At 44.5% G+C, this 14,693-nt stretch overlaps 1 protein-coding gene across 1 annotated transcript in view; it reads left to right on the forward strand.

Moving 5' to 3' along the window:
- RPIA (ribose 5-phosphate isomerase A) overlaps nt 1–14,693 on the forward strand; it is a 32,936-nt gene that overhangs the window by 16,598 nt on the left and 1,645 nt on the right. Inside the window, exons 4-8 of the mRNA XM_081592945.1 lie at nt 5,976–6,035; nt 8,148–8,212; nt 9,457–9,525; nt 10,227–10,368; nt 12,132–12,231. Coding sequence (XP_081449071.1) covers nt 5,976–6,035; nt 8,148–8,212; nt 9,457–9,525; nt 10,227–10,368; nt 12,132–12,231 — 436 coding nt within the window. The remainder of the gene's footprint in view (nt 1–5,975; nt 6,036–8,147; nt 8,213–9,456; nt 9,526–10,226; nt 10,369–12,131; nt 12,232–14,693) is intronic.

Raw genomic sequence — 14,693 nt, forward strand, 5'->3', positions numbered from 1 at the left:
GCTTTGTGGTGCGTGTCCTCACTCTCAGTCTTCATGTTCACATGGCATTCTACCTGTGTGCCTCTCTGTGTGTGTACAAATTCCCCTTCTAAGGACACCGTTCATGTTGGATTAGGGCTCACTCTCATGACTTCATTCTGACTTGATTACCTCTGTAAAAGCCCAATCTCCAAGTAAAGTCACAGCTGGAAGTACTGGGGGTTAGGACTCCAACATCTTTCCTTTTTTTTTTTTTTAAAAAAAAACAACAACTTATTTTTGGTTGTGCTGAGTCTTTGTTGCTACATGGGCCTTTTCTCTAGTTTCGGAGAGTGGGAGCTACTCTCTGATTCTGACGTGGGGGCTTCTCACTGCAGTAGCTTTTCTTGCTGTGGAGCATGGGCTCTAGGGTGCATGGGCTCAATAGTTGCAGTGCACGGGCTCAATAGTTGCAGCCCCCGGGCTCTAGAGCACAGGCTCCATAGTTGTGGAGGATGGGCTTAGTTGCTCCACAGCATGTGGGATTTCCTGGCCCAGGAATTGAACCTGTGTCTCCTGCATTGGCAGACGGATTCTTTACCACTGAGCCACTAGGGAAGCCCCAATATATCTTTTTTTGGGGGAGCACAGTACAAGGCATTACACCCAGGGAGGAAGGAGTCCATGCCACCCATGATGATGCTTCTCTCCGTGTGCAGGGTTGTGCACGGGGGCCTTGTGGGGGAATCCAGTCAGATATGGGGAGAAGGGAGTGTTGGAGGACCTGCTCGTGGAAGCAGGCCTGAAGGGTCCCTCCTGAGTGGCCCTTCACGTTGTGACTGGGGATTCAGACTGTTTAAAGGGAGAGCAGTTGGCCTCCCAGCCACGTAACACAGGCAGAACTTACCTACTGGGCTCCTTTCACATGCAGACTCTGGACAGCCGTTGACTCAGGCAGCTGGCGGCAGTGGTGAAGAGGCATGTGGGATCTAGTTCCTCAACCAGGGGTCGAACCCGGGTCCCCTACATTGGGGGCATGGAGTCCTAGCCACAGAACCACCAGGGAAGTCTTATCATTTTTTTTCTTAAAGCAGGAGTTTGTACTCGGTAACTCCTTTTTGAATGAACTCACAATAGTTACTCAACTATTGGCTCAGCTAATCCTAACTGCTGGTGAAAAGTGTATATAAAATGGGCTCTCTCATACTCTGATTACCATCTAGGTGGACAAACAGAACATCCTCATGAAACAATAACACTGGCAAGTGGTGCAGGCAGTTTTTAAACTTCGGGTTAAATGAAAATGATATATTTTATACAGATTTCTTTCCCCCATAGGAATCATGATAGAATTGTTTCCTTCCATCAGTTTTCATGTAATATATTTGAATGTAGTGTAGTATTGTTTCTAACTAGTGGGTTGGCAAAAAAGTTTGTTCAGGTTTACATCACACAGAAGAACCTGAATGAACTTTTTGGCCAACCCAAAGTATACAGTTAACAGGGGTCGTAGTATATATAATGGGCTTCTCAGGTGGCTCAGTGGTAAAGAATCCTCCTCCCAGTGCAGGAGATACAGGTTCAATCCCTGGGTTGAGAAGATCCCCTGGAGAAGGACATGACAACCCAGCCCAGTATTCTTGCCTGAAAAATGGACACGGACAGAGGAGCCTGGCAGGCTGCAGTCTATAGGGTCACAAGGGTTGGACACAACTGAGGAACTGAGCACCAATAGTATATAACACAGTTTTAGTTGTGATAGAATATCACACTGAACTACATTCATTCATATCGTTATTCCAGCAGCATCTGTATTAGATATCTGTTGCTGGAACAAATTACCCTGAAACTTAGCAGCTTAGAACAACAAACATTTGTAAGCTCATAGTTTCCAGGGGTCAGGAATCTGGAATGGTTGAGCTGGGTGTTTCTGGCCTTGAGTTTCTGATGAGGTTGCAGCGGAATGTTGGACAGGGCTGCAGTCATCTCTGCTCTGCTCGAAGGATCTGCTTCCATGCTCTGTCAGGTGGACGCTGTGGCCTTACTTCTTCACAGGCTGTGAAGTGGGCCTCGTCCCTGGGGCTCTCAGTGTCTTCAGGGCTTGGCAGCAGGTTTTCCCTTGTGTGTGTGATAGGGTGAGTGGAGAGAGGGAGGGAGGGAGGCATCTTGTGGGAGCACGCCCTTTCTTCTTTATAAACTAATCTCACCTGGGGCTTACCATCACCTCTGCTGTGTGCAGTTGGTAACACAGGACAACCTCGGGATGTCATGGGCAGGGATTCCCCAAAGGCATGAATACCACAATGTGTGGGGGGCTTTGGGGATTCATCTTCCAAATGTTTTTATAGTCTAAGGGTCAATATCATGTTGGGAGAAACCTAGGAACTGAGAAATGAACCAGCAGTACCTTTTTTCTTGTTGTTTTCTCCCTTGATCATGTATTTCTCTTTCAAAATCATGGGCTTTTTTCTTTTGAACTTGATTCACTCCTCATTTAATCTTGTTATTATGGACAATTTCAGACTTCAAAAAGGATACTGAATAATGCAATGAAGTTCTGTGTACCCATCGCCCAGTTTCCACAGTGATCAATTCATGGCCAGTTTTGTTTGATCTGTATCCTATTCTCATCTACCTATGTTATTTTTAAGTAAATCCCAGACATAGTATGATTTCATTGTATGTATTTCATTATGTCTCTCCGAAAAGTAAGGAGTCTTTTAAACATCTCCACAATACTTAAAAAATTAAGCAGTAATCTTTCATAGGATGGAGTAAAAATCTAGGATTCAAACTTCCTCTATTGTCTTATCCTTTAAAAATATTTTTTTACACTTTGTTTGAATCAGGATCCAAATGGGTCCCATACATTGCAAAGTCCAGGGTGTTTGTGTTTTATTGTTAGAGTCTTAGGATTTGAAGATTGACATTGGTCATTATCTATCCTCATCTTTTTATAGGTGAGAAAACTTGCTAAGGGTCATGTGACTGATTTATTTAAGATTAGAACCAAGACCTTCTCATTCTTAATCTCAGGTGGTTTTGACTTTAGGCAGAAGATATTTGCTAGACATGGCTTTTGGTAAAAAGGTTTCCATGCTTTGGTTGCTCCATATATTGTAAGCATATAGTCAGTGGTGCTGAATTGGCCACAAACATCTTGATTTTTTCCCAGTCTATTCTCTCAATTTGCCGGGCTCCTCACTAGTAGCCATTCTGGTGTCCTGCCTTTACATTCTCTTCTGAGTGTATGTATTCTCTTGCTTATTTTTATTCAACAGTGTGGCCTGGAAATTGTCACTGTGTATCAGTGTATCAGTTTATAGTGATCTTCTTCTGTCTTTTTTTTTTTACAACATTATTTAAAAAAAGAAACTTAGTTTTGTAGATTTGGCTCTTAGTTTCAGTTCAGTTCAGTTCAGTCACTCAGTCGTGTCCTACTCTTTGTGACCCCATGTATTGCAGCACGCCAGGCTTCCCTGTCCATCACAAACTCCTAGAGCTTGCTCAAACTCATGTCCATCGAGTCGGTGATGCCATCCAACCATCTCATCCTCTGTTGTTCCCTTCTCCTCCTCTACCTGTGTTCTTTTGAAGTGAATCTCAGACATAGTATGATTTCACTGTATATATTTCATTATCTCTCTGTGAAAAGTAGGGAGACTTTTAAACATCTCCACAATAATTAAGCAGTAATCTTTCATAGGATCAAATAAAAATCCAGGATTCAAATTCAATCTTTCCCAGCATCAGGGTCTTTTCCAATGAGTCAGTTCTTCACATCAGGTGGCCAAAGTATTGGAGCTTCAGCATTAGTCCTTCCAATGAATATTCAGGCCTTATTTCCTTTAGGATTGACTGGTTTGATTTCCTTGCAGTCCAAGGGACTTTCAAGAGTCTTCTCCAACACCACAGTTCAAAAGCTTCAATTCTTTGGCATTCAGTTTTCTTTATGGTTCAACTCTCAAATCCATACATGACTACTGGAAAAAACATATCTTTGAATAGACGGACCTTTGTCGGCAAAGTGATGCCTCTGCTTTTTAATACGCTGTCTAGGTTTGTCATAGCTTTTCTTCCAAGGAGCAAGTGTCTTTTAATATTCATGGCTGCAGTCACCATCTGCAGTGATTTAGGAGCCCAAAATCTTAGTTTAGGAAGTTTTAAAAAGTAATGTTTCAGCTCTTAGTTTAGGAAGTTTAGGCTCTTAGTTTAGGAAGTTTTAAAAAGTAATGGTAGTCTCCCTTCTCCCCCTGCCCCGTCATCCATGGAAAATACATTCCTAGACCCCAAGTGGCTGCCTGAAACAGCAGATACAACTGAATGTGATGTATATGATATTTTTTCATATACATAGATACCTGTGATGACATTCAGTTGGTGAATTAGGCATGGTAAGAGATTAACAACAACTAATAATAATATAGGACAGTTGTAACAAGACACTGATAAAAGTTATGTGATCATGGTTTCTCTCTCAAAATACACTATTGTAAAATTTAATTCCTTTTCCATCTTAACTAGGCATTTATGCACTATAGTCATAACTTTTGCAGTTTGGGTTGCAATAGTGAAACTGGCACAAATTTCTTTTTCCTTCTTTACGGTTTCATGGATGGAAGATTTGTTCTTACAGTCTTAGATCTTAGCAGCCTTAGCGTATAACTTTTTTCCTTTCCTTACTAAGTTAACAACTTTTATTCTTGTGCTTAAGAAAGTATTTTATGGCTTGTCTTTGGTGTATCTGAATTGCCAGCATTACTATTGTGCTTTGGAGCTTTACCTTGGAGATATTCCAGGTTTGGTTCCATTCCACCATAAAAAAGTATGATACAGAGTGAGCTACTTGAATTTCCCAGTGCACATTAGAAATTATGTCTACACTCTATTATATTCTAGTAAGTGTGCAATAGCATTATGTCTAAAAAAGCAATGGACATACCTTAGTTAAAAAATATTGCTGAAAAAAATGCCAAAGCAGTTACAGTAGTAACGTGAAAGCTCACTGGTCACAGGCTACCATAATAAACGTGATAACGATAATGAAAAAGTTTGAAATACTGTGAGAACTACCAAAATGTAACACACAAAGTGAGCAAATGCTGTTGGAGAAATTGCACCCTTAGGCTCCCTGGAGGCAGGGTGGCCACAGCCTTCAGCTGGTAACAAAGCACAATAAAGCAAAGCACAGTAAACTGAGGAATGTGTGTATGAAGTGTAGTAAGGGTCGGTTGAACACAAGCACTGTGACACTGTGACATCAGGCTGATAGCTGAGATGGCTGTTAAGTGACTAACAGGTGGGGTGTGCTGAACAAAGGGATGATTCACATCCTGGACCAGATGGAGTAGATAGCAGAGATCTCATCGTGCTATACTCAAAATGGTGTGCAATTTAAAGCTTGTGAGTTCTGGAATGTTACATGTAAAATTTTTGGATCGAGGTTGCCTGTGGGTAACTGAAACCACAGATGAGGGCTACCTACTGTACTGTATTGGGCTTCCCTGGTGGCTCAGCAGTAAAGACTGCCTGCCAATGCAGGAGACTCAGGTTCAATCCCTGGGTCAGGAAGATCTGCTAGAGAAGGGGATGGTAACCCACTCCAGTATTCTTGCCTGGAGAATCCATCTCATGGTCAGAGGAACCTGGTGGGCTACAGTCCATGGAGTCGCACAGAGTCAGACACAACTCAGAGAGTAAAACAGCAACAACTGTAGTGTATTACCAGAGGCTTTCAGAGGCCATGACATCATCTTAACTAACAGGTCACAGAGGTGGGACTCTGTCTAGCGCTGGAGCGGAGTGTTCAGTAGGTGCTATCTGCCTTCTTCTAGTTCCTGGGATGGGCCAACTTTTGCCATTCTCGAGGCTAGATCCCTATCTCTTGGTGGTACAGGTTGGATTTGGGAGGGCCTTGGTGGTACTGAGTGTCTGACCCTTAGATCCAAGTGGCTTCTGAGAATCCTCACCCTTGCTCAGAGATGATGATTACGGGTGCTTTTTCCTGTTCTCCACAGGCCCGTCAGCTCATCCTGCAGTATGGCTTAACTCTCAGTGACCTGGACCGACACCCAGAGGTAAGAGAGGCTACTGGGTTTTTCTGCTTCCTTTTTTATGACTGTCACTTGTTCGTGGGCTCAGGATATCTGATCAAGTCTAGGAGGAAAGTCAGTCAGCCATACTAACTCTTCTCCTGGGACTTTAGATATTAATCCTGGCTGAGGTCACAAGTGGGGAGGTTGTTAATTTCCAGGACATTCCCTGTGGTTTAACTAAGGGGGCTCAGGGACCCAGGACTTCCTGCAGCCCTCACACAGACATGTAATATGAGCAGGCAGGCCCTTGGAGTTTACCGCTAATTGGAGATAAGAAGCAGTTGTCTGAGGCAAGCATGGGCCTTTGCAAACAGATTAAAATGAAGTTTTATGATTAAGACGATTGAACGCACGAGCAATCCAGAGACTGAAGTTGAGGAGAGTGTGGAGCATCCTCACAGGCGGCATTTCCCAAGCCTTCACTGTGTACAGCTATTCTACTAAGTGCTGGTCTGTATTAAACCACAGTCATCCCTCAGTGGCCAAGGGGCTTGGTTCCAGGACCCACTGTGAAAACCAGAATCCACAGATGCTTGAGTGCCATAGTTGGCCTTCTGTATTCGTGGTTCTGCATCTGTGTATTTAGCCAACCACGGATCACGTAGTACTGCAGTGCATGTGTGGGGGACAGAATCTGCCTCGTAAGTGGACCTGCATGGTTCGAACCTGACCCAGTTGTTCAGGATCACCTGTATTTGAGCTCCTGTAGTCTGGAAGGAAGGTGGGAACTATTACCATCCCATTTTACAAATGTGAGAAAGGCATGGAGAAGGCAAGGTGTTTGCCTGAGGCCTGCCTTCTTGTAAGTGGCAGAGCCTGAGGATGAATTCAGGTGCTTCCAGCACTAGAGTGCTGCTGCTTAGAGGGGTTTTGTGGGAAGAGGTGAAAATTTGAGCAGAGCTGTGATGGCTAGGTGGCAAGGGCAGGAGAGCGCATTCCATCGAGGATGGGAACCATGGGAGCAGCTCCAGGCTAGCATGTGGGCATATGCGAACAGTGCCCAGACTGGCTGGGGTGTCTAGGACCAAGTGATAGAATACTTTGGGCTGAAGGTGGGCATGGGGCCCACGCAGAAAAGATTGCCTCCCTCCAGTCCCCAGAGAGCTGGCTGTGGTGCAGCTGGGGTCAGTGTAGGGTGGGGAGGAGCATCGTGGGCTGTCACTTCATCCTTGTAAAAAGGCGGAAGTGAGGCTGCCCCACTGAAGTTTTGGTGATTCCATATCAGGCAACTTTTGACTGCAGCTTGAGCTGAATTTGCACCCTGAGGTTTTATGTGTGCTCAGTCACTCAGTCCTGTCCAACTCTTTGTGGCCACCAGGCTCCTCTGTCTATGGAATTTTCCAGGCAAGAATTCTGGAGGGGGTTGCCATTTCGTTCTTTATACTGCTGTTTTTAGAAAAATCATTCCTGAGGCTCCCATATGGTCCATGCAGAGTACCAGGAGTGATGAGAAGTATCAATATATCTCTTCCTTGATTTCAAATTTTGAAACATGAATGAACCTATTCTCCTCCTTCACTGCTTTTGGGCTGGCAGTGGAACTTCCTGTTAAAGGCAGTGGGCAAGCCCAGACAGGTGCTTTAGTGGGATCATGGGGGTGGGATCTGAGAAATTTTCCAATTTTAAATCACAAAAGACGTGTGTCAGTATACCCGTTTTTTTGCCATATTAGTTCAGACATTTCTAAATCAGTGCTTCTCAGATTTTTTTCCATTATTGCCTGCTTCCAAGGAAATTTTAATCCCACAGATATACTATATATCTCTTTCTACACTTGGAGGTGAAGTTACTCACGCTGCGATTGCATGCTCAGTAATTCCAGCTTGTCCAAAGAGAAGCCCATCAAAGAGTAGAGGAAGTGTAAAGTGGTGGATGAGAGCTGCACCCAGGTGTGGTCCATATGTGTTTCCTCATGCCCCTAGTGGAATAACTTAACCTCTGAGAGTCTTAGTTTCCTAACTGGTTCAATAGGAATAATAACTGTGCTTGGCTAATAGGGCAGCTGGGGTCTGATGAGCTGTTGCAGGTTCATGCTTAGCACAGAGCCTGCCTTTATGAGGGTCTCAGTGGTTTTTGTATCTTTCTTCAATGCAGATCGATCTTGCCATCGATGGTGCTGATGAAGTTGACGCTGACCTCAACCTCATCAAGGGTGGTGGGTGAGTGTTGTGGGGCCTTTTTTGCCAAGTATCTGCCAGTTAATCCTTAGCAAAGCCAAGTGGAATGCAGGATAAGCACAGTGCCTCTGTGATACACACGAGTTCGTCTTTCTTCTTGGGTGTTGATAGCATAAGACTGTAGAGCCAGCCAGGCATTTCTGGTTGTTAGTAGCAGTCTGGTGACAGGGACTTTAGCCTGATCAATGAAATGATTCATCTTACTGGGTTCTCTGTGTCTGCTGCCTTCTGCTGATTCCAACTTTAAAAATTGTACAGCCAAAAAAAAAAATTGCACAGCCTAAAGCAAACACATTACTGGGATTAGATTACTAGGTCTGTGGGCTCTGAGCAGTGAGTGATGTGTGTATTCATTCTTTTGGAAAACATTTATTGGGTGTTTCTTGAGTGTTAATTTTAGGGAGTCAGGAAGTGTTGAGTTGAAGGTGAAGTCCCTGTCTCCTCTTTCTTAAAATCAACCAGACTCTGGAGTGACACAAAATGTGCTTCAAGTCTCACTGTGCTCTCTCCACTTCATAAATCTGGCTGTCAAATGGCAGAGAGGGCAGGTTGTTCAAAGCTTGTCCTTACTCCTCCCCTTCATGCCACAGCCACATGACCTTCCCCAGGCACCGTGCTCCCTGGCAGATGGCATCTTAGTTGGGTTATGCCTGCGGCCCCACTGGGAACCCTTTCTCCCAGACACAGACTCCTGTTTCCACAGTCCATTTACTGGAAGCAGCAGGTCTTAGCCCAGGTGCCATAACAAAAATCTTAGATGTGGTGACTTCAAGGGAAAAATTTGTTTGTCACAGTTCTGAAGCCCTGGGCTTGCAGATGGCTGGCTTCTCAGTGTAGCCTCCTGTGGTGGAGGAAGAGAGAGTAAGAGCTTTTTGGCGTCATCTTAGAAGGATACCCATTCTAATCAGAGCAGAGCCTCACTTCAGTGACATCATTGAACCACAGTTACTTCCTTAGAGACCTCATCTTTCACATACAGTCAAGTTAGGGGTTAGGCCTCCAACAGATGAATTTTGGGGGGCTGAGGGCAGGGAGACACAACTTAGTCTGTTGCACAGTGTGATAGAGTTAGGGGGTCTGTTCCTTTAAGAATTAAAAATTAAATTTCTCTCTAAGTGTCAGAACTGAATGGATTTTGGTTTCCTGTATCTGACTTTAGTTCCCAAATTCAGATTTCTTCTTACTTAGCCCCATGTTTGTTCCTTTGCTTCTTCTCCATTCCCCAGAGGCTGCTTGACTCAGGAGAAGATTGTGGCCGGCAATGCCAGCCGCTTCATCGTGATTGCCGATTTCAGGTACGATGTTCAGTGTTTCTGAACTGTCCACTGAGGAGGTGCCTCAGATGCCAGCCCGCATCTTATGGAGGAGAAAACAGAGCTGGAAGGGGAGGGGTGCTCCTCCTTCCTGTGACTCAGGAGAGTGCCTTGGACAATTATGTTCTGCTTTGGTGCTGAAGGAAGATAGTGCTATTTCTTGTGTCCGCTGGAAGGAGGAAACAGATGTCACACTCGTTAACAGAACATGTCCTTATTGATCACTCATTCGCTCCATTCGCTCCCTGCAAGGAGTCTTGGAGGAAGCAGGTCAAGCCTGCCCGTGGGCAGTGAGCCAGCACTCCTGCTTCCCCTGTGTCACATGTGATTTGTGTTGTGGACAGTCTTTGACCAGGCTCTCAGAGTCTACTAGAAGGCACTTGTGCTGAGCATGTTAATTTAAAAAAAATTACAGCTGTAGGAAGAGCATAAATGATTGTGTTCCTCACACCTGTTTAACCACAAACCAGTCATATCCAGGTTTTAACGTTTTTGTTGTATTTACTTCAAATACTTTTTTTAAAAACAGTAAAGCACAGCCAGTCCGTTTGAAGCCCTGTACACTTGGCCCTGCTTGCTCCCCTTGCCCTCGCCCCTCCTTAGTAACTCCGTGCCTGAATTTGGCATGTCTGTACTGTTGAGCTTATTGACATTTGTTGTGCTTCTGACTCTTTTCTTTCCAGGAAAGATTCAAAGAACCTCGGGGATCAGTGGCACAGGGGCATCCCCATTGAGGTCATCCCTATGGCCTATGTCCCAGTGAGCCGAACTGTGACCCAGAAGTTTGGGGGCGTGATTGAACTTCGCATGGCCGTCAACAAGGCAGTGAGTGGCTGGAAGGTTTCTGGAAGGTGTTCCAGGCTCTCAGGGCCTGTCCTCCTGCTTCTGTTAGGTCTTCTGTGCCCAGACTGGGCAGGTGGCTTCTGTTTATTATTTATTTTTTGGCTGTACTGTGTCTTCATTGCTGCACAAGGGCACTCTCTAGTTTTGGCGAGTCGGGGCTACTCTAGAAGTGTGGGCTTCTCATTGTGGTGACTTCTCTTGTTGCAGAGCACAGGCTCTAAGTGCGTGGGCTTCAGGAGTTGCAGCACTTAGGCTCAGTAGTTGTGGCACGTGGGCTTAGTTGCCCTGTGGCGTGTGGAATCTTTGCAGACCAGGGATAGAACCGTTGTCCCCTGCATTGGCAGGAAGATTCTTAATCCACTGTGCCACCACGGAAATTCTCTGTTTATTTTTAATCAGCCTATTGGCTTATTTTCAGAGCACTGGCTTTATCAGTTTCCATATTCAAACTCATGTAGACAAGACTATACTTAACACACCGTATATTCACTGTACAAGTGGGCATATTTTCTGTCCCTTGGAATCTGATGCTCCTCAGGTGAACTGATCTTTGTACCTGGATCTGTGTAACAGCTGCTAAAAATGGGTTTGGGGAGTGCCTTCTGGGGCAGAGAGTTATTCAGGTTTTGTGGTATAATTTTCTTTTTTCCTCCTCTTTTCTCATCCTGTGGTTAAATGAAGTAGAGTTCCTTGGGGGATGTAAGCTCCTCCCCAGGAATACACCCAGATACTTAGTTCAAATGCTTCACTTCAGTTTCTAAAGTGGGTTGAACAGAACTTTTTCTCTTACACTTAATTAGACAAGCAGTAGTAATAATTCAAAAACTTAGTTGCAGACAGAACTATATATAAAAAGTTTGAAACATACAGGAGAGAAAGCAACTTATCTGTAACTCCTCCCTGATGAACTTTTATTTTATTTTAATGTATTTTCTTCCTGGTGTTTTGTGACTTTTTAAAAAACCACAGTCTTAATCATTGTCATCATACCGAGCTCCGACTCTGGCTCCCTGAGCAGCTGAGGATTCAAGAGGAGATTGTCAGGGTTCTCTCTCAGAGCTGGGATTCCTCCACACAAGAGCCCAGCATCTTGCCTTTGGGTGTTCTTACTGGGCTCCCGCTCCTCCATTTTGCAGAGCAGTCCTTGTGTTCTGGCAACATTTGTGATCCTAAATGCTTTCTAGTGCCCAAAGCTGCTGTGGAATTCTGGGTTAATTAACTAAAACTACCCCCAGCCGCTGTGACCCCAGGACCCCTCACTGCTCCATCTTTTCGTTGGATTTGCCTGATCTGGGGGGATGTTGTCTTACGTTGCATCACTGATGGTTCTCAGTGTGAAGCTTTGGGAGCATTGAGCCATGTTGGTTGTCTGTTCTCTTGCTGAAGTTTTTCACTCTAATGATGGCTAAGCATCACTGTGCCCTCACTGTGGTAAATGCTTACCCATGTGGTTTACGCATAAGCTGCCGAAGGAGGTAGGTTTCGCTATCCCTTTCTTGCCATAGAGGAATCTGAGGCTCACAGAAGAAAATGGCCCCTGTGAGATATCTGCCTCAGTGGCTTCAGGACTCCTGCTCATTACTGCTTCATAGCACTGCCTTCTAGTAATAGAAAGCATGAGGGTGGGAGTACTGGTTGGAGCGGGTTGCTTAAGATACTTGTCCTTGGTTATCACCTCCACTCTCCTGCCCCCTCTGCCTGCCTGAGTCTACATCACCTCGTCAGTGTGGACAATTATCTTCTAGGGTCCTGTGGTGACGGATAATGGCAACTTTATCCTGGACTGGAAGTTTGACCGGGTCCACAAATGGAGTGAAGTGAACACAGCCATCAAAATGATCCCAGGTAACATATCTCTTGAGTGTAGACACCCAGGCTCTTCATAGCTGTCCCCTGCCTCTGGCCACGGGAGGCACAATGGCTGTGGCTTTGAGACTTGGGTGGGAAGAATTTGCTTTGGGATTTCTAACTTCACACCTTTTTGCCTTTTCCTCCTGAAAACAATTACTGCTCACCTAGCAGCTTTTCTTAGTTGGCATTTCATAACCTGTTTCAACTGGGGCAGGTATGGGGCCGATGGAGTGTCAGAGGGCTTGCCTTGAAATAAACTCACCCTCTCTGCAAAGAGCTTGACTGCCACCTCTTTGATTCTGGCCTGTTCTTTGGAGAAGAATGACTCAGTTTACCCAAGCTCATTAGATTCCTGCCATGGGCGAGGTGCTGTGCCATGTGTTATAGGGAGTTCTTCTGCCAGGTCACTGTTGGTAATCTGGAAGAATTAGCCCCAGTGATAATGCAAATGCAGGGGACCCTGTAGGAAACCGCCCACCAGTGAGGGCGCTGTTCCTCTGTGGGTGGATTACTTGCAGTGCCCACTAGGGGGCTCTGGTGCACCTGCTCAGACCTTTCGAGGCTAATTGAGACACTGAGATGTCCTTTGTGAGCAGATTTCTCCCATACTTTGTTCTCCACCTCAGTCAGCAGAAGCTACATCCTAGAGAAGTTCAGAGCTTCATTAGGAACTTAAAGTGAAGACAGTGTAAACAGAGAAGCTAGATGCTGAATTATTTAGCACAGTGCCTCCAGGGGCATCCATGTGGTTTGTTCTCTCATTCTCTTTTTCTCTTCCTCTTTGGTCTGTTGTAATACTTGATGCTGGACCTGGGTCAAGGGAGGAGAGGAGGGCAAGTTTCCCTGTCTATCTCTGTCACCCTGCCTGTGTCCCATGCACGTCCATTTATGTGAGGACACCTAGAGGGCAGCAGAACTGGCCCCTGGCTGCCCACACCCTTGGGTGTTCCACTGCTGCACCCGGAACAGAGAAGGGCCCAAGCCAGCGGCGTTCTTTCCCCCTTGTTCACACCAAACCACCTCTCCCCTTTCCACTAATCTGGGGATGGGTGTAGGAACGGGTTAGTCACTCCCAGTATCCTAATAACCTGAAGAGAGGTGGCTCTTGAGATCAGACCTTTGACAGCTGCTCTACATCTCTACTCTTATATCGTTGAAGTCTTTTCTGAACTCAGTTTGGCTTTCTCTTGAATCAGGTGGAAGCTGTCACTTTATGTTATATTGGGTTGGCCCAAAAGTTTGTTCCGATTTTTCCTTGAAATGTTATGGAAAAACTCTAAGGAACTTTTTGACTCGGTAGAATTTTTGAGAAGCCTGGGTCTTGAGTGGCCACTTGACATGTCTTTGGGAGGCCCCTGTCATGTCGGTGCAGTGCTGTTAGATGATTTTATTTATGTATGGGGGGTTGTCTTTGAAAATTTTATTTATCCTTTTGAATTTACATACTTCAAAATTATAAGAATGAACAGTGAAAAGTCTCTGTCTTCCATCCCTCTGCTTTCCCCCTGTCTGAAGATGGCCAGTGCCTCCAAAGTTTTGTGTCCTTGTGTGTGTGTGTGTGTCCTTCTTGAGTTGATCTTACATAAACACAAGTCAACTCCCCCACTCCCATCTCTTTGTTTACACAATTGACAGCATACTTGGCACATGTTTTGCTTCCTGTTTTTTCCCTGTCTTCTATTTTCTTGTTTTTTCCCATCTTGAAGGTTATTATATAATGGTTCACAAAAGAGCTTCCTCATTCTTTTTTTTTTCTTAATAATAATACGGCATTCCATCTTGTGACTCTCATATAATTTATTTAGGCAGATCCGCATGAGCAGATATTCGTTTCAATCCTTTTTTAGAAAGGAATTACCAGTTGAAAGAATAAGTGTATCTGATTTTGCCAGATAGTGCAGAATTGCTTCCACGGATGGCATTAGTTTACCTTCTGCCCGCAGTGCATGCCAGTGTGCTTCCCTACACACTGGGTCCATCAGTAGTTGAACAGTATTATCTCACTGTAGTATGTGTGTATATGTAAATATTTTCAGTAAAGGTTGCTAACAGTTGTAGCAACTAGTGAATAGTATAATTTGCACTAGTGAATAGTATACCATCATTTTTGTGTGTGAAAAAATAACTGTATATCCATTCTACTCTTATGGGCATTTGGGTGTTTCTAGTTTTTAGCTGTTTAATAAAAATAATTCTGGGAACATTCTGTTGCATATCTTGTGAGGATCATATATATATACCTGATATATACTGAGGAGTAGAGTTGCTGGATCATCAGGTATGAATATGTTCAGCTTTAGAAGATATACCGAGAAACATTTTCCAACGTGGTTTTTTGCCAATTTACTTCTATAGTCAATGTGTGGGAGTATCTTTACATTCCAGTCAAATTTCATTATACTCGTCCTGTTGAGTGTGTAGTGGTGTCTTGATTTGCATTCTCTCTTTTTTTTTAA

Source organism: Giraffa tippelskirchi, chromosome 4 (assembly GCF_054371585.1).
Source record: "Giraffa tippelskirchi isolate mGirTip1 chromosome 4, T2T-mGirTip1v1.2.pri, whole genome shotgun sequence".
In the NCBI taxonomy this organism is placed as follows: Eukaryota; Metazoa; Chordata; class Mammalia; order Artiodactyla; family Giraffidae; genus Giraffa; species Giraffa tippelskirchi.